Source organism: Barbatula barbatula, assembly GCF_947034865.1.
Source record: "Barbatula barbatula genome assembly, chromosome: 2".
NCBI lineage: Eukaryota > Metazoa > Chordata > Actinopteri > Cypriniformes > Nemacheilidae > Barbatula > Barbatula barbatula.
Window position 1 is genome coordinate 20417922 of NC_136767.1, and position 17463 is coordinate 20435384.

The following is a 17463-nucleotide window of genomic DNA, read 5'->3' on the forward strand; positions in this document are numbered from 1 at the left end:
AATTTTATTTAATAAAAAGTTATCTGGGAAGCTTGGGGGTGTTACCTCAGAAATTTTTCTTCCTGCAGAGCAACATTTTGTGCAAGTTCTGATATTGCAAAGCCCATCTGATCCAGGTATGTAGATTCAGATATGATCTCCTTCAGCTCAAAGGGGAAATTTACAACGAAGCGCACATCTTTCTCCACATTCCTCACCGTACCCTGAGCCGCCTGTAATCCCAGCCATTTTCAGAGATAAGAAATAATGACCTGTATTAATCTTTTCACTGTTATCTGTTTATCAAAGCTGTCTTATACCATATGTCTCAATGTATTGTAAATAACGTACAGTATCTGGCTTTGTGAAGTCTGCACACACGACACTATCGCTGTTGACCATGAGTAGCACAGTTTTCTTCAAGAGGAGGGGAAGAGCCTTTTCAGTCTCTGCTTTCCAGTGGAGATAGCGCTGCATCTCATATTCTCTCATACGACTTGCCACCTCTGCGTATTTAGCTTTCACCTACAAAAGGAAGAAAGTCAATATACTATTAGGAACATATTTCCTCCATATACTTTAGCCATGAAATTACTTGGCTGACCATGTTACATAAAAAGACTTCATGTGACGGTTCGCTTTCAACAGGTTCCCCCCTCCTTGTAATGTTTCTGATGAATTATTTTTGCAATATACTAAGGTCTGTTAAGTCCACCGAACAAAATGGTGATGACTACAGACTTACTGCTTTGCCTTCTTCACTTTCCATCATCTCTTTCATTTCCATGAAACGTTGGATAGGGCTTGTTATGCGGTCCATCAGCGAACGCTCCCAATAGATCGCCCCTGCCACAGGAGGCTGATTCTTGATCAGAGATGGATTATTGTTGTGCTTTACAAATAGGTCACTTATATAGTCCACCTAGATGAGAAAATCACCAAAGAAAATACAACAGCAATCAATAAAAACTCATCTCTGTGTAATGAAAATATAATTTTAAAGATTTTTCAACAGGAGTTATCAGGTCCAGAGGCACCTCTTTGTCATACTGAGCGAGAATATCATTAAACTTCTTCATCAGCTGATTGTTAATGGCATCCCTGGAGCGGATGTGCTTGAATTTCAGCAGCAGGTCAAAGGCCGCAGATGCAGAACGCAGTGACTTGAAGGACTGATCAATGAAATTGATAGCTTCTCCTTCAATAGCCTATAATAAAGAAAAACATAATTTTTTAATATACAAAATTTAAATTGTGATTTGAATCTGTCAAATTCTGACAAATTCTGTACCTGTACTTCAGTTTTGAATTCTTGCATGATCATCTTCCAACTGCCCATCTTGCGGATGTCAAAATGGTCGAAGGTAAGCTCCTCAAATTGTGTGACAAGGCAATCTACTCGGCGTAAAACATCATCTATTCGCTTTGGATCACCCGTCACCGCTTTTAACTCGGGTCCAAAAATAATGTAAAACTCATCCAGAGTCTATAAGTGAAAATAAAGGTTATTGTCTGAAAGGGATATGTTTTTAGATTTCTTCATGTCAATTAAAATTGAGCTTACCTGCAAAACGTTAAACAAATCCTGACAGATTGAAGCCATATAGTCTGTCTTTTCGAACAGTGTTTTGCGATCAAATTCCCAGCGGGAACAGAGATCTGATCCCTCAATCTGTGCACGGACCTCGAAATAACAGCTCCGCCACAGATCTAAGATTTGCTTTCCACCATGAGCCTTGGCTTTGGCCACTACCCTCTGGTCTCTGCATAATATTAAAGATCATTACAAATTCATATTGTGTCATTTTATTTATTACCAAAAGCGGAAAAGAAAACTTGGTCTTCGGCAACTTCGAAATAATCAAGTGTAAAAACGTATTCAATGTTAATAATAAGTGTAACCCTCAAAAAATCTAGATGACATAAAACAGATCATTTTGAACTCATACAGGAATGGCTTGAAAGTTTTTATTTCTGTATGTGAAAGAGCGCTTTTCCACCATCGAGCCAAATCGTTCTCGTTGCTCCGTGCCGATCCATGCCAGCCGGTACATAAATGGTTTAATTTTCCACCGCAGGGCTGATAACGGTTATGTTTAGAATACACAATTCTTTGGTAACACAAGAGACAGAGCTATAATGCCTCTGCGCGCAATCATTACCACGATTCAGCACGGTTAGACAACCGTGACAAACATTTCTAGCCGAGAACAGTTTGAAATTGAGCAGTGTCGAACCAGGCTCACTTGGAAACATAACTGTAATCGTTTCAGACTGTGTTTAGAACGGTTTCGGCGCGTTGGTGGCAAAGCTCTCAAAGTTGGCTTGTGGTTTAAGGTAAGTATGCAAACTTTGCCTACTGACTTAAAAAGAACATGGAGGTTAACAACTCTTGCAACCCGTTCTGACAGTTCCCAGGCAATGCATTCCATCAGAGATGCCATTCGCTCATCTGAGTTGTAATGCCTGGATAATATCCAGATAAGACGCAATCCATTCATAATCTCAGGAATAGTGTCCAAGACCACTTTGAAGTCCAGCCCTGTGACAAGGTTCTGTAAATCAATATCAATACAATTATTTATTCGTTTTAACTCTGATGGTGCTGCAAGTACATTTTCATTTAGAAATCCTCCTTACCTTAAACTGCCTCTCCAATGTTCTAAGAAATAGTACATTATTGGCAGACTCCTCATAATATTTGGAAAGTTCAGCTATGGTCTTTTCTAGCTCCTGCGCTGTGAAGGAATCTGCACGGATCATCACATCCACAATCTTCTTGACCACAGGCAGCGTGAGCTGTTCGCCTACGCAACTCAAGACAGCACTACGTTCATGCCAAAAGTCGATCTCTGCCAAAGGACCATTTCCCTTCAGTGGTGAGAAAACAATAAGCCAATAAATTAGAAAATGACAATTTAACAAGACAAAATGATGAAGGATAACAGATAATGCTTCATTTAGATTATGTCACCAACACAGCAGAGCACGCTAGGAATGCGCAAAACCTATTTTGAGGGTGTGGAATCAGCCAGGATGAGTACATTTAAGCAGAAATACATCAAACTGAATTTCCAGAGCACCATAAATCACCTCAATTTTCTTGCTATGTTCAACACAACATACAGTACCCACTGAAATCAATGGATTTTCAGCATTCAGTAATGTAGTTTAAACTACTGATGCCCTTATGCCTTCCAATTTTCACACAGACCTGTGGTTTCTTTCTTTTCTGCTCTTCAAGGACAATAGTGATTTGTGTCTGCCAGTTCATCACACACTGCTCCAGCTTCTCCACCATCACTAGATTCGACAAAATCCCATCCACCTCACCCTCCAAATCAAGATCTGGAATGTGTAGTTTAAATTCACCTGCAACAGAAAATAAGTTATACCCCAATATTGCTTTCAGATATGACAATTACAGTACTTTTACATATGAATGCATAATTAGAAAAAGAACTACTTTCATTTGGGAGAGTCACCGGCATACCTTCCAGCTGCTGCAGGGTTTTATCTATGACCCCCAAGAACTTATATGTGCCACTGAGGAGTTCATCCCGAACCTCAAAAGCCCCACGGGATTCGGGTAGCTGCTGGTCTTCATCTGCTTTTATCGTACCCACCGTGTCATTACCTTCAATTCTTGCTGCTCCGTTATAGCCACCATCAGTGAGCCTCAACTGGTGCATTGACAGAAGAGGGATATAGATCTGCATGGGCAAGAAAGACACAAAATTCAAAATTGATATTGTTCTTCTGCATCTATATTTATAACAAAGATGAGAAGTTATGCCACACACATGGTTGAGAAGCCCTCTAAGCATCATTAGGGGTTGGCCACTCATCCGGCCAAACTCAAAAAGTTTGGGCATCAAATGATTTGCCTCATTAAAGTCCACAGGTTCACTCATAGTTTCTACAATGCATAAAACATCAGCCATATCAGTTCTATAGCAAATAGTCGCATGCACATAGGAAAGAAAACATGGATTCTGCCATCTTACCATTAGTGTTTCTTAGAAAATAGACAACGCTGTTCTTCAAAAACCTTTCTGGGATGTTGTTCACAGCCACATGGAGCTCCACGTGATAAACAACCTGAATCTCAACCTTGCAAACACAAATTTGTCAAAATCTAACCAATATTCTCACAAAAATACAGCTGACAGGATGTACTATAGAGTTTAAGATGTAATGAAAAAGTCATGATCTCTATACTGTCCCAAAACAGACAAAAATCATCATGGTTAATAATGGAGCATTACGTTGCGAGGTGGTTTATCCCCATTTGTTGCCTCTGACAGGCCCTCAGATGAGAGATGCTGAATCTGAGTGTTCTCTGTGGGTTGTAAGGACTCCTGACTGATTCCTTTTTCACCTTCTTTTTTTCCTTCAGATGGACATTTTAAGCAATTTTGAAACTTTAAACAATTTATTTCTGCTAAAATTAACTATTCAAAATCACACTTACTGTCCCCAGGTGTTTTCGCTCTGCTTGAGGTGAGTGACAGCTGTGAAGCAACAGACCGACTTCTCTCTGTGCCATTCTCCTCTATTTCTGGTGAATCTTAGTGTTAGTAAGAAATTACAAACTCGTTATTAGCGTTTTTTTATTTAATTTCTGTAATGAATAAAAATAAATTTTGAATTTAACATATGTGTGCTGGGCGTTATTAAATCAGCAAGGTTTCATAAAATAAAGTAAATAAAGTGATATTTATGTTATATGTTATGTTATGTGTTGTGTGTTATGTTGTGTGTTGTGTTGTGTGTTGTGTTTGTTATGTTGTGTTGTGTTATGTTGTGTTATGTTATGTTATGTCTGATATGCTTAACCAATAAGAATGAAGGACTGACCGCTTTATGAACAACGTTTAAGCACGTACAACTTTAGAAACGCACCGTTTTAAATACTCAATAGATATATATCATACAGACTCGCTTAAATTATGAAAACCTACCCTCGTGGATTTCCACTTCAACCTCTTTCTCGGTCAAATTCTTAAAGAAAAAAAGCGTTGATGTCTCTTCTGTGATCGCATTTAAAAACTGCAGGATTGTCTGCACGTCCTCGCCGCGGGCGAGCAACTCCTCAAAGCAGCTCGAATCCGGCAGATCAAATGTGACACATACTACGGTTTTGATCCACTCCATTCGGGGGTCGTGGAGAGCCATACTTGTTTTGTTGTGGTGAAAACATCTAATATAACTTCATGGCAAAGTCTTGTGGAAAAATCCAATGTACCATCTTGCCAACAGAAAGCGCGCTCTGGTTTCAGTTGACGTTACTATAGCAACATCAACGCTTCCTGTGTTGCCAGTGACCAGTAGAATAAAACACGCGTGCACTTAAATATACCTAAAGTTTTACTTAATGTTATTCTCCTATTGTCTTTGGACAAGGTTAATCCCCCTTAAGTGTCATACTTAGGGAAAAAAGTTAAGGAGCTTTATGTAGGCCCAGTTTCTTGGTGTGCTGTACATTATTGGGATTTCTAAGTAATTTAAATAAAGTAAATTGAGTACGTTTGAATTGCCTTTACTAATTGTTGAAAATACAGATTTCTGTAATATCAAATTTACAAAAATTGAATATCAAATCAACAAAATTACGTTTTATTGTGAAACTTTGTAGTTCACGTGGCAAAATTAGGCAATTCGTTGTGATCCCACTGTTCAGTTTACTATATTTTTTGTCAGTACCTTGTTTTCCTCTGTATTTGTTTTTTTCCCCAAATGCTCGTGGCCATGTTTAATTCCACAAATCTGCTATCTCTACATTCCACCAGCAGGAGGCGTATTACCCCACTGACTTAAACCAATGCGCCTAGTTGATAAAGACTAAATAAAGTATGACCCCATTGCAAAGTAATGTTTATGTCAAACGTACAGGTACAAAATATTGAGCTTTAAACACATTATTTTATGATTCTAATATCTTGAATATGAAACGTGATCTTTCTTGAAAAGGCTTTTCTCTGCTTTGACTGCATTGACGTCCTCTTACCACACTCATGACATTTCAAAAGACAAGACATAGAAATAAATTATTTAGAAATAAATATCTGCAAGAATGAGATTATTTAGATGAGTTTTATTTACATAAAAAACAATTACATAGGCTACATACATACAGAGGGAGAGATGAAGCTGATTTTTAGCAGCAACAGTTTTATAATATCTCTCTCAAGTTATGACAACTTTTAAGACGTTAATATTAAAATGCCTTTGAAATGAAAAAAAGTATATAACAAACTTTGAATTCAGTGTGAATTGAATTGTAAATCTCATTGTTCCAATATTCCTTTATATATTGGAGAGAAGTACCCCCACAATTTGTTAAAGCCCTGATATTATAAAACATTCTTCACAATGTCTTTTTTCCAAGGTAAGTAGATCATATGAGTTTGAAGTGACCTAATGTTTTTCAAGTGAACTACACCTTTAACATGTCAAAATCTTTACTGCAAATTACAATTTGGCACAATACACTGTACAATATTATGTTAAGAACATACACTCCTATACATACCAAAGTCACAAGACTTTTGTGTAAGGTTTTTATCACACCCACTCTTGATGTTGTTGTGAATAATCAACAAGAATGCATGTAAACTGTTACCATTGTAAAAAACAGATATTAAGTTGACACCATGGTACCATTATTTTATATTACCCACCGTATTATTCTTAGCATACTAATATAAAGCAGAATAACAGATTTCAGTTGTATACTTTAGATTTGTTACTATCTCGTTTTGATCAAGACTGTCCAAATTTTATGGAGATCCTGATTCAATTTCTGTTTTTGTTTCTTGTGTATTTGTGACACTAGTCATTATAATGACAACAATTATGGCGATGACCACTGCACTTATTACTGCTGCTATTATCACTTTATACTTATAATTCTCCCACCGTTTCTTCTGTTTCACCTTAGTCGTGGTTTTTGAGAAGACTTCTCCCTAAAAACAAAATGAGCACAAACATGTATATTTAATTTTAACATTCAAAATATATGTCTATTGTCATATTGAAACAAGGCAATCTTACTGCCTGACCATATTGCCTGTCTTAGTCTGTGTACACAGACTGTAATGCTGATATTACACAATAATTTGTTCATCTCATAACAAAAATAAATAGCTTTCTACAATTAACAATATAAACACAAGCCATACATAAACTTCTAAATGTTTTAAATTACTTTTTATTTCTTGTTTCATGTTATATAAACAGTTAACAGTATTTTAGAAAAATTGAGGCTGTTTCTATAAACTGCTTGGCAGACAAATCAGAGACTTGACGTGGGCTTGACCATTAGACTATTGATTTATAGACTCCCACATAACATTTGCTTTGTGTTGCCTGTGAAACACCAGAAATTCCAGAAACCTTATGGTTTTCAGTGTCCTTCATACGTCTTCCTTACCCACACAACTTTCACTTGACGCGAAATAATGTGATTTATTTTTATAAAATACAGAATAACAGAAGTCACACAAACGTGTCACCTTTTGCTGTAGTTCAACAGCTCTGTTTTCGAGCTCCCCAAGTTTTGTCGATCGTTCATTTGCCTTGTTTAAGTTGTCCAGCATGACAATCTTGACTTCCTCCACATCCTCCTGGGCCTGACGGATACGGTTGTGTCCATTCTCCAAAGGAAAGAAAAAATGGTTCATTGGTAAAAATGGCACCTGTTTGTCATATGTGTTGCATTGGAAGTTCGTTCTATTGATCAACTCCTAATCTATAAATAAGTATTGCATTTTAGCAATATTCATATTTAATTCAAGTATCTAAAATGACTGGTTCTGTTGAGACGATGAAAATGTCAAAAATTGCTGCCTTTGTATACAGGTACAGTCACTAAATAAATTTTAGCAGATTTTTGCCCATAAACAACCAACATCTTCCCTTAATCACCCACACATGAGAAATGAGAAACTGCAAAAAGTGGCAATGAAGATGTCCTGGACCCCTCGCATGATTGTTTATATTTTAGATTTCATCTTACAACAAATTCTGGTAATGTCATTATGGAACAGTGCCTCTGCTATGTCACAGAGGCCTATAGTCACATGGGGACAAACAGAGAAATTTCTGGAAGCCATTGCATGAAAATCCACAATGAGGTCTTTGTGAGAGACAAAAACTGCTAAGTAACATGAATTGGATGCATTTAAAGTTTGTGACCATCTAGACAATCTCCACAAGATCAGACATATTTCATCCTGTATATCAGCAGAGTCGGACTGTTAATTCCTTTCTTTGTGCTCAGAAGAATGTGGGTAATTTAAGGTCGAGGTTTAGTTGATCAGTGGTCTATCATACAAGGGAAACACTACTTATACATGCCATCTCACATGAGAGTCTGAACACAATAGATCTGTGGAGTGAAGGAAACAACACTGTCTACCAATGAATATGACTAAACTTCCCTTAAAACGTCAACGCAGAACAACATTAAAGGGAGTAGCTAATGTTTTACTTCAAATAGCTTCAATCATTTAAATAATTTAATTATGCCCCAAATTTTTTTAATTGCAGTGTACTTGATTTCCAATATCTAAACAGAAAGTCTCAATGGCATTTAAAAACAGTTGGTTTGAGGATTCTATTTTCAATGTTTTATAAACTAAAAAAGGAAAACAAGTCTTAACATGTTAGTCATAACGGTTTTGTAAAGCTTTCTTAGAAAAGTTGTCCTGCCAAACAAGCAAATTCTACATTGAACAAAGCTTCCAGCATGCTGATTCTTGCGGCATGAAAATAGGAAACATCACAACTATGTTTACTAAAACAACTATTGATTAAAGTTATAAAATAAATGGTTGAACTATGTTTCGTCATTTCCTCACCCTCTTGTCATTTTAAACCTGTATGACTTTCTTCCGCAGGACACAAAATAAGATATTTGGAAAAAGTTGGTTACTGGCCCCCATTCACTTGCATAGATTTTGTGTCCATTCAATAGAAGTGAATGGAGGCCATTGCTGTTCGGTTACCAGCGTTCATCAAAATATCTTCTCTGGTGTTCTGCAGATGAAAGAAAGTCATAAATGTTTGAAATGACAAGAGGGTGAGTAAATGATGACAGAATTAAATTTTTTTGGGTGAACCATCACTTTAATTGTTTGTTCGTATAATTCATGCGGCTGTTGTTGTTTCTCATGTTAGTGTCATGTTAATATCTTGATAACGGTGCTTTGAATTAGCTTCACAAGATAAAATATTTTCCTCTTGTTTCCAAATGTAAATAATGCAAAGCACATATTGACAAACTAGTTTCTTATGTTGCCAAGTTGGCTAACATTAAAAAATTATCAAGCAATTAGATTAGATAAAAAAAATATTATTTGTTGTTAAATTCTGCTCATTCAAAACTTTTCTTGTGCCCAAAAATATGTACAAAGGCTTTAGTGAATACCTAATGAACAGGCAGGTAGTAAATGAGGCCTTATAAACGAGACTACAGGATACACATCTCTTTTCACATCCTTTCTTTACGTCCTTCCTTCCCTTCCTTCCTCTCTAGCTCTGACATTACAATTAATATGGAATTTCCTTGAGACTAGGCAAAATTCCCTTCTCCTGTTTGTTTCAGATCAACACTTCTGGTGTTGTTATTCCAAACCACGCGAATTCTAACAACAATAAGGGCCAAAGACATTGAATGACATTTAAATGACTTTTCACGTTTCACAGACAAACAAAGGTTGAAAGTAAATTAACAAAATGCACAAACTTTCGTTTTTGTGCCATAAATGAGCACAGACGAGTAAAGTTCTCGGAAAGTGAAAGCACGCTTAACAGATGGTACTTTCTGATAGCTATCAACTGACGTTAACCGAAACATGTTTGGAGGACACACATAAAAGCCTTCAAGACAAGAGTAATATGCAAACGAATCAAAACAGCGAGTGATAGCATTTCACAAATAGTTTTTAAACAAGTTTAAACAAGTTTGTATACACGTTTATTCTAAAAAAAAATTGTTTTATTACTTGTACATCTACTCCCTTTTTCATCAGCCTGTATTGAAGTAAACTGAAACGAAAAGGAAAGTTTCAATCGAAGCTTCAATGACAAGACTTACCATGTTTTCGATTGTCGTTTATACACTAGAAACCGCACCGAATACACTAGAGGCCAGCCACGGATCAGCGAAAACAACGCTATCGACTCCTATAAACTTCATGGGATCTTGACAACTGAACATATCCGAAGCTTCAATCTTTTGCACTATTTACGCTACATTATGAAGCCCCTCCCAGTCCCTATAGCTGCCAGTTCCAAGTAAACCTTGCTGCAGCCTGCGGTGCGGGGCGGGGCTACTCGTGGGGCTCCGCCCTTAACAAATCCCATTGGTTCGCAGGCGGGGTTATAGATAAATTTGGCCTAACCACTCTTCACATTGGTTACAAGGAAATTACATTGAAACCAGGAACTGAGGTTAAAAACATTGTTTTGCTTACCGTAGCATTTCGTGGTTACCCTTCAAAATATATTGTGGTGTTTTAAAAAGTCTTTGTTTACAGTTTGTTTCTCATTGTTTATCTAGTAACATAGATAAAAGAAAAATGACAAAAGTCTATTGAAAATGATTACTGTTTCATATAAATGTGTTCATCTTTCTTTCTAAGTGAAGAAAAAAAATTCTAAGAAAATATTTAAATTGTTTCACTTTATTTCAATAACAAATTATTAATTATTGTTAATGCATGTATATTGTTCACAGAAAACTTATTGTTCACAGGCTACAACTTATTTACACAATGCTATCCTAAAATATACTACAACATATGTCACCAACATAAAAAACCAACAACGATATACTACTTCCATTACATTTTCTTATGTGAATCCTTGTTCTCGCTCGCGCGCACGCACGCACGCACGCACGCACACACACACACACACGGACGTAAAAACATCGCAGCACAACCCGTTTTCCATTGCCAACAATAATATTAAAATGTTGCACTTGCTGAATTGCTTAACTTCAAAGGGAAGCCGTAATTAAGCCTCACAAGTTATTGATGTGGCATTTAGATGGTTTTGCATCTGAACTCTTTAATTGTTCATCAATAACAAGTTAATTACACATTATAAGGTTAAACCTTATTGAAAAACTGGCCAAATACAGACCATATACACACCGTGAGACTAGATATAGCGGAAGTGATGCATACTGAGGAATCGACTTTACATTACTTGGGTTAACCAATAGGGCAAGGTCAGAGTTCGTGTAGAGACACCTCCCTTAATATTACCCCACCCATTAGCCAATGAGACGCGTCACGTAGGGAGCGGAACACAACGTGGATCTCCGCCCCCATATGTAGCACCGCCCTGTACTGCAACCTGCAGCCACGACCTTCTCGCCTGTTCTGGGTACAGCTCACTGCGCAGCCGCCGTATGTCACTTATTTGGCAGGTTCGACTTCATAGGGCGCTGAACATAGGCTTGTTTAAGATGAGCAAAATCTGCGCAGAACCGATCACCGGTGATCACCGCGAGATGCATGCCGGTTAGAAAAGTGTCCGAGTTACGTCCGCCTTGCTCTGATGTCATGCTGACGTGTGCCAAAAAACTCTCGCGACGGCGAGGCGGCTGTGTCGGATTGAGCAGTCGAGCGCAGTTGCTCTCCACCGACTGCGCTGTTCAAAAGCATGAGAAACGACTGACTGACGACACATGCTCATTGGCTGATAATGTCAACTGATATATTTTCTCTTTATTCTAAGAATTAGATTAGATTTTTAGATCTATTTATTTATTTAACACGCCTAGTGAAGTTAAAAATTAGGACATGCGTTTATTTTATATTTCTCTTCATTAGAATTATCCCTTGTTGTAATTTTCACTTTATTCTATTGTATGTTTGTGTGAACTAATAAATCAATCCATTAAACATATACATGCACACACATATCTAAATGGACTGTTTAGTCATTATGCCTCATCTTTGTGTGGTTTCATCTGAGAAGTTTCAGGGTCTTAAAACAAGGGAAGACATTCTGAAGAATGTTTGCTACAAAACAGCTTTGACTTGCATGGTATGGAAAACTACTATGGACTTTAAATGGTGGCAGAAACCTGCTTGTTTGCAAACATTCTCCTAAATTTCCTCCTGTGTTCAGCAGAACAAAGGAATTGATGCACATGATGACAAAACTTTCATCTTTGGGTGACCTACATCCCTTAAATAGGCTAAATATCATTAGTTTAACTAAGCCATTTCCAATTCTGAACTGTTTAATTAGAGATAACAATGTCCATTTAGTGCATCATCTGTGTGCTCATTTACCTTTTGCTAATACAATCCTTGAAAATGTCTCACATGTTTTTGTGTAAGCTGTTAATTTGGACATTATTTGACACTACATTCAGTGATTATTATTGTAACCATCTTCATGTAAAAACAGTGGTATCCATTGCTCACGTTTGCAGGCGACAAAACAGCGAGATTCAGGAAGTGTCCGACTTGAAAGGTATTTTTTGACTCCTCCCCTTACTGCAGTCGCCTACATTTCAGGTGCATCTCAAACAAGCCTAATATCGATCGTCGTATAACATCATAGAACCACAAAAATCTGCTCTCGCAATACTTCGATACACCTATCGGTCGACTTGGTCCAAGGCAGCGATGTAAACAGACCTTTTAAATGACACCTAAAGAGGGCAGAACTGTTGTTTGAAATGTTTGAAAGTTGTATATTTGCACTGTTTGTTAAATAGAAACGTTTACTTTTTAATCTACACAACTGAAGTGTGCCAATAAACAGCATGTGGTCCTTTGTGGAGTAAAGAATAAATAATATCTGTGTAGCTGTATTCTGTAATTGTGTTTACAGTGTCCACCAATATTTAAAAATATGGGATTAGTTCACAAGACTTCAAGAAAAACGTAACAGTTGCAATGCAAGATTAAATATTTATTGTTTTATGTGACATCTAAGAATTTATTTTCAAGGCACTTCAAGGGTTTACAATTTCTCCATTAAGTTAGGCATTTCATAACTGCAGTAAATAACCACAAAACCAGCTCAAACATTCATTTTTGTGACACAAATGAGCACAGACGAAGGAGTGATGTAAAGTTTTGGTGATTGTTTCCTTATATGGAGTACAAAGTTCACAGAGGTGATTAAAAGAGTTATTTTAAGTAGAATTATTTATAGAAAAATATTAAATGACTCATGTATAACACTAATAGTTAGGGAGACCAATACGTTAAAATAAAATACATATAGGAAAGCTAGAGGAAATACATCATGAGATTTAGGTTACAAACCTTTGAACAAATTCATTCTTATAATATACAGACAAAAACATCTTGACCTCAAAGCAAAGTGCGTACAGCTACCCAGGAGATCTAAATGTTATCAGCTTATTAGACCCGGAATGTTTGTGAAACTACAAGTGATATGTGGGAAATGATATTTGTGTCGATTTTAGTACATTCAGGCAGGGTTCATTTTCATTGGCCAAAACAGATATGTCAAGAGTTAGCAGTTAGCAACTGGACATTACAGTACACTAAAATACAGAAAGACAAGTTGTGTCTAGGTTTTCAAAATGCTTCCACAATAACAGGGCCAAACTGCGGACAAATGTTTAAAGCACTACAAATATGATTACAGTATTTACCGCACATGTTACAGTATCTGTGCATGTAATATTCAGTGCAGTGATATGACGAGGTAAGGCAAAACGCACTTTCAGCTAGAGAACAATAACCATTAAAAGGACCGAAAAAGACTAGATGACCTTGTTCACAGGCTCCTTCATTAATTCATTCTGTTGAAGGAGAAACTGCATCTTTGTTTTGGAGCTTGGGCCCCCATCAATGTTCAGTAATAATTGGAGAAACAGAATACTCCAAAAAATTAGCTTAAAGGCACAATATTTAAGACTTTTGCAGATCCAGTTTTGTTCACTTGAGTACTTACATTATACCAACAATGTTTGAATCAGAAGAAATTAGCTATTTTAACCAGCGTAATGTCCCTTCTCATTTCGTATTGTGTATACATTTTTACTGCAACTGAGACCATAGGTCTACGTATTGTGCCTTTAATTAAACAAAATTTCCTTAAGACAATGAAATCCTATCTCTTAACAGTTTTAATAAAATATACTTGGTTGACCTTTTACAAACAACATATAATTTTGAAAATAACAAAGGTACAAAGACAGTGACCTGTCATATACAAAATACAAACTTTTGGAGGTCTAAAAGTATTGTATAATTACTAGTAACATTTAATTTAATCTAACTTCAGAATTCAATAAACATAACTCTGCCCATTACCTTCATTCAATGCCAGTGTATATGATTATTTCAAGGTTACCTTAAGTATGTAATGTAATATTATTAGGTTGTGGCATTATCTTTTTTTAGAGAACCATAAAAGAAGCTTAAGTAGATAGGATGATTATATAATTTTCTCCATTTCAAGGTTTTAAATCTATCATTGTGGAAGCTCTGTTACTTTATTATAAGGTGGTGAGACACCATTGCATATGAAGGTATGAGCAAAATGTGCAAATGTAAGTGTTGTGTATGTGTAAATTTATGATGTCATGATTGTTTCGGTGTGTGTGTCTGTAACCTTAAGATGGTGGTTTCTCAGTAGGTTTGGATCCAGATGAACTGGTTGGAATCACACCAGTAGCAAGGAATATGATAATCAGAATAATGACGAGGACGATCACAATGATAAGCACAATCATTTTCACATTCTTCCACCAATAAGCACGAGCAACCTTCTGTGAAGTTTGTTTGAAGTTTTGGGCCTAAGAAACAGAAAAACAATAACATTTCCATTTTAATAAATAATGCCAAACAAATCTGCTAACATTTATGTGTGTAACTACACACATACACGTGTACGGAACACATTTGTAGTAAAAACATGTATCAGACTTTAATACGCGGCTAGAATAGTTGTATAAAGACACACCCCAGCCTGCAGGTCCTCAGATTTCCCCATAAGATCATCAAGCCTTTCTCCACGAGCCAGGATTCGATCGACATTCTGGGTCATAATATCCTTTACCCCATCCACTTGAGACTGTAGAGCTTTAACTCGATCCACCTCCTGGGCAGCTTCCACATCTCTCTCTTCCTGCGTGCGGAAGAATTATAATAAAAAATGGCACAGAGCATATTCAATTCAATTCAGTTTTATTTATATAGCGCTTTTCACAATTTGCATTGTTCCAAAGCAGCTTTACAGGGGAAAAACGAAAAACCCAAGAAAGGGTAAAACACACTACATGGTGTTTTATATAATAAATCCAATTATTCTAGTAAATAATATCTAATGTCAGCATCTCCTGGTGGTTTATTTTGCATATTTTGCATTAAGTGAATGCTTGGCTGAAAAGATGCGTTTTTAATCTAGATTTAAATTGGACAAGTGTGTCTGATCCTCGAATAATATCAGGAAGGCTATTCCAGTTTAGGTGCTACGTATGAGAAAGCTCGACCCCCTTTGGTGGATTTAGTTATTCTAGGTATTATCAAAAGTCCTGCGTTTTGAGATGTTAGAGAGCGTGATGGGTTGTAGTGTGATAGAAGCTCTGTTATGTAGGTAGGGGCTAAACCCTTTAAGGCTTTATAAGTGATTAAAATAACTTTAAAGTCAATACGATACTTAATGGGTAGCCAGTGAAGGGTTGATAAAATTGGGGTTATGTGATGGTATTTTCTGGACCTGGTTAGAACTCTGGCAGCTGCGTTCTGAACTAACTGTAGTTTGTTTATTGATGATGCAGGACAACCACTAAGTAGCGCATTACAGTAGTCAAGTCTAGAGGCATATATAGAGGATTTTACAAATAACCTACATAACTGAACATATGCTTTACTTCCCTGGAACAAACAACTAACATGCAATCAATTATTTCCGCTGAAGATAGATGTGAGATATAATGTGTGACAAACACAGTCTCAGCTAGAATAGTTGTAAAACTGTAAAGTATGTTTAGGCATCCAATATAAATGAGTAAAATAACACTGATTTGGATACTCATCAGTAAATTCAATAGAAGATTCTTTAACATATTGAGCATATGAGAAATTAGCTCATTTATCACCTTTAAGTTCTCTTGTGCTGCTGATACTTGATAAACAAAAGGTGTTACCTGGAAACTAAAAGCAATAGTACGTCACTCCCTGTGAATGGCTACAATGTCTGTGTGTTTGTGTCACAAGGTCTGCAGAATGGCAGAAAGCTATTAGGTAACACTGCATACCAAGAGCACTGTTGTGGCAAAATGGTCAAATGAAATATCATTTATGACAACGGAGTTATATGAAAGACAGTTATGATTTCGCTAACTGCCTTATCTAAACCTGACTTCATAAAAATGTTCAGTGCTTATAAAACACCCATGTGCCACCTTTTATTCTTACAACTTCCAAACATCTGTATCAATCATATGCATCAATAAGAATAGAATGCAAATGAACAAAATGTCCTTGTTCTTTGTTACAACACAGACTTAGGGGATGTAGCTGTACGGTGTATTGCAATGATTACAAAACCAAACGTTGGGCGACAGTTGATCAACTTAATTTTAAGCAACCCAACCATAGGATCTGACACTTCTGTTCCACTTCAACAGTCAATTGACGTGTGATGCGATCAGCACTTTTGCTTACTGTTAGTTTACAAATAATTGTAAAAACCTATCTTAAAAGTTTGATTATTTAATAGATGTAAAACTGAACAGTCGTTTTTTCTTCAGTGTGGCAAACCAGTTAAGAGTTATTTGTTAACGCAAATTCAATCATACTGTGTAAACAAATCTGAAAGTTGTTACGCAAATGAAATGAAGGTTAGGTATGAAACAACACATAAAGCTAGAAAATGCGCTTAAAATAAGTACTCGACGAAAGGACAATAGGAACTTTAAGCATAACTTGAAAAACAAGCTTCGCCCTTTTTTCTGATTTTCAGCCCAAATCACAAACGTAACACTCAAAACAAAGACTAACCTGCTCAGGGAAACTTTATTTTTCACAGCAACACTAAGAATATCACGGATTTCAAACGAAGCGGTGAAAATCAAGAAGTTTAACTAAAGAACTAGTTTAAATTTACTCGACGTAAGCGAGCCAAGATACTTGATGCACCTGCCCGACTATCGATGTTTTTGTCACTTACCGTACTATTCGGATCAACCACCCCCATGATTCCGTTTCTGGTGGTTTTTAAGTCCTCGATAAAAGATTGCTCGTTATTCCTAGACTTAAAATATTCTTACGGTTTCTTTGAATGACCGACAATGCAAAGTCGCTACACTTCCTGGTCTGTACTTTTCTCCTCTTCCTTCAGTAGCGCATAATTTGTGGCCCTCGTCGATACCGCCACTACCAAAAGCAGCCTCAGGTGGCACTACATGACGCGCGCGCGCGCACACCTGCCTCCGAATCAACCCATCAACACTTTTCTCCTCAGGTA

The 17463-nt window shown here is 36.8% G+C and overlaps 3 protein-coding genes across 3 annotated transcripts in view; all 3 read right to left on the bottom strand.

The window, feature by feature from the left end:
- The window catches only part of dnah10 (dynein axonemal heavy chain 10), a gene marked incomplete at both ends in the record, with an annotated part of 28592 nt that extends 23435 nt beyond the window's left edge, over window positions 1-5157 (bottom strand). Inside the window, 15 exons of the mRNA XM_079471435.1 lie at window positions 46-212; window positions 331-504; window positions 725-901; window positions 1017-1187; window positions 1271-1465; window positions 1544-1742; window positions 2344-2534; window positions 2620-2850; window positions 3194-3351; window positions 3473-3692; window positions 3783-3898; window positions 3987-4092; window positions 4248-4372; window positions 4454-4549; window positions 4944-5157. Of these exons, the coding sequence (XP_079327561.1) occupies window positions 46-212; window positions 331-504; window positions 725-901; window positions 1017-1187; window positions 1271-1465; window positions 1544-1742; window positions 2344-2534; window positions 2620-2850; window positions 3194-3351; window positions 3473-3692; window positions 3783-3898; window positions 3987-4092; window positions 4248-4372; window positions 4454-4549; window positions 4944-5157 (2540 nt within the window). The remainder of the gene's footprint in view (window positions 1-45; window positions 213-330; window positions 505-724; window positions 902-1016; window positions 1188-1270; window positions 1466-1543; window positions 1743-2343; window positions 2535-2619; window positions 2851-3193; window positions 3352-3472; window positions 3693-3782; window positions 3899-3986; window positions 4093-4247; window positions 4373-4453; window positions 4550-4943) is intronic.
- A 900-nt stretch (window positions 5158-6057) lies between these two features.
- Window positions 6058-10229, bottom strand: vamp5 (vesicle-associated membrane protein 5). Its single transcript, XM_079450052.1, has 3 exons — window positions 10082-10229; window positions 7497-7637; window positions 6058-6947 (listed from the first exon to the last, which is right to left on the bottom strand). Exons 1-3 carry the CDS (start codon window positions 10082-10084, stop codon window positions 6762-6764), a joined length of 330 nt encoding a protein of 109 aa, XP_079306178.1. The 5' UTR covers window positions 10085-10229; the 3' UTR covers window positions 6058-6761.
- A 2674-nt stretch (window positions 10230-12903) lies between these two features.
- vamp8 (vesicle-associated membrane protein 8 (endobrevin)) lies at window positions 12904-17424 on the bottom strand. The gene is made up of 3 exons (XM_079451169.1): window positions 17167-17424; window positions 14956-15120; window positions 12904-14788 (listed from the first exon to the last, which is right to left on the bottom strand). Exons 1-3 carry the CDS (start codon window positions 17191-17193, stop codon window positions 14606-14608), a joined length of 375 nt encoding a protein of 124 aa, XP_079307295.1. The 5' UTR covers window positions 17194-17424; the 3' UTR covers window positions 12904-14605.
- Window positions 17425-17463: the final 39 nt, after the last annotated feature.

What these genes read in the sequence shown, in the direction of transcription:
- vamp5 (XM_079450052.1), bottom strand. An exon ending in CTGTTGAACTACAGCAAAAG is followed by an intron (nt 6,948 to 7,496) that starts GTGACACGTTTG and finishes TTTTGTTTTTAG; the next exon opens with GGAGAAGTCTTCTCAAAAAC.
- vamp8 (XM_079451169.1), bottom strand. Translation starts at nt 17,193, where the DNA reads ATGGGGGTGGTTGATCCGAATAGTACG. An exon ending in TGGTTGATCCGAATAGTACG is followed by an intron (nt 15,121 to 17,166) that starts GTAAGTGACAAA and finishes TTCCGCACGCAG; the next exon opens with GAAGAGAGAGATGTGGAAGC. An exon ending in CTGAGGACCTGCAGGCTGGG is followed by an intron (nt 14,789 to 14,955) that starts GTGTGTCTTTAT and finishes TCTGTTTCTTAG; the next exon opens with GCCCAAAACTTCAAACAAAC.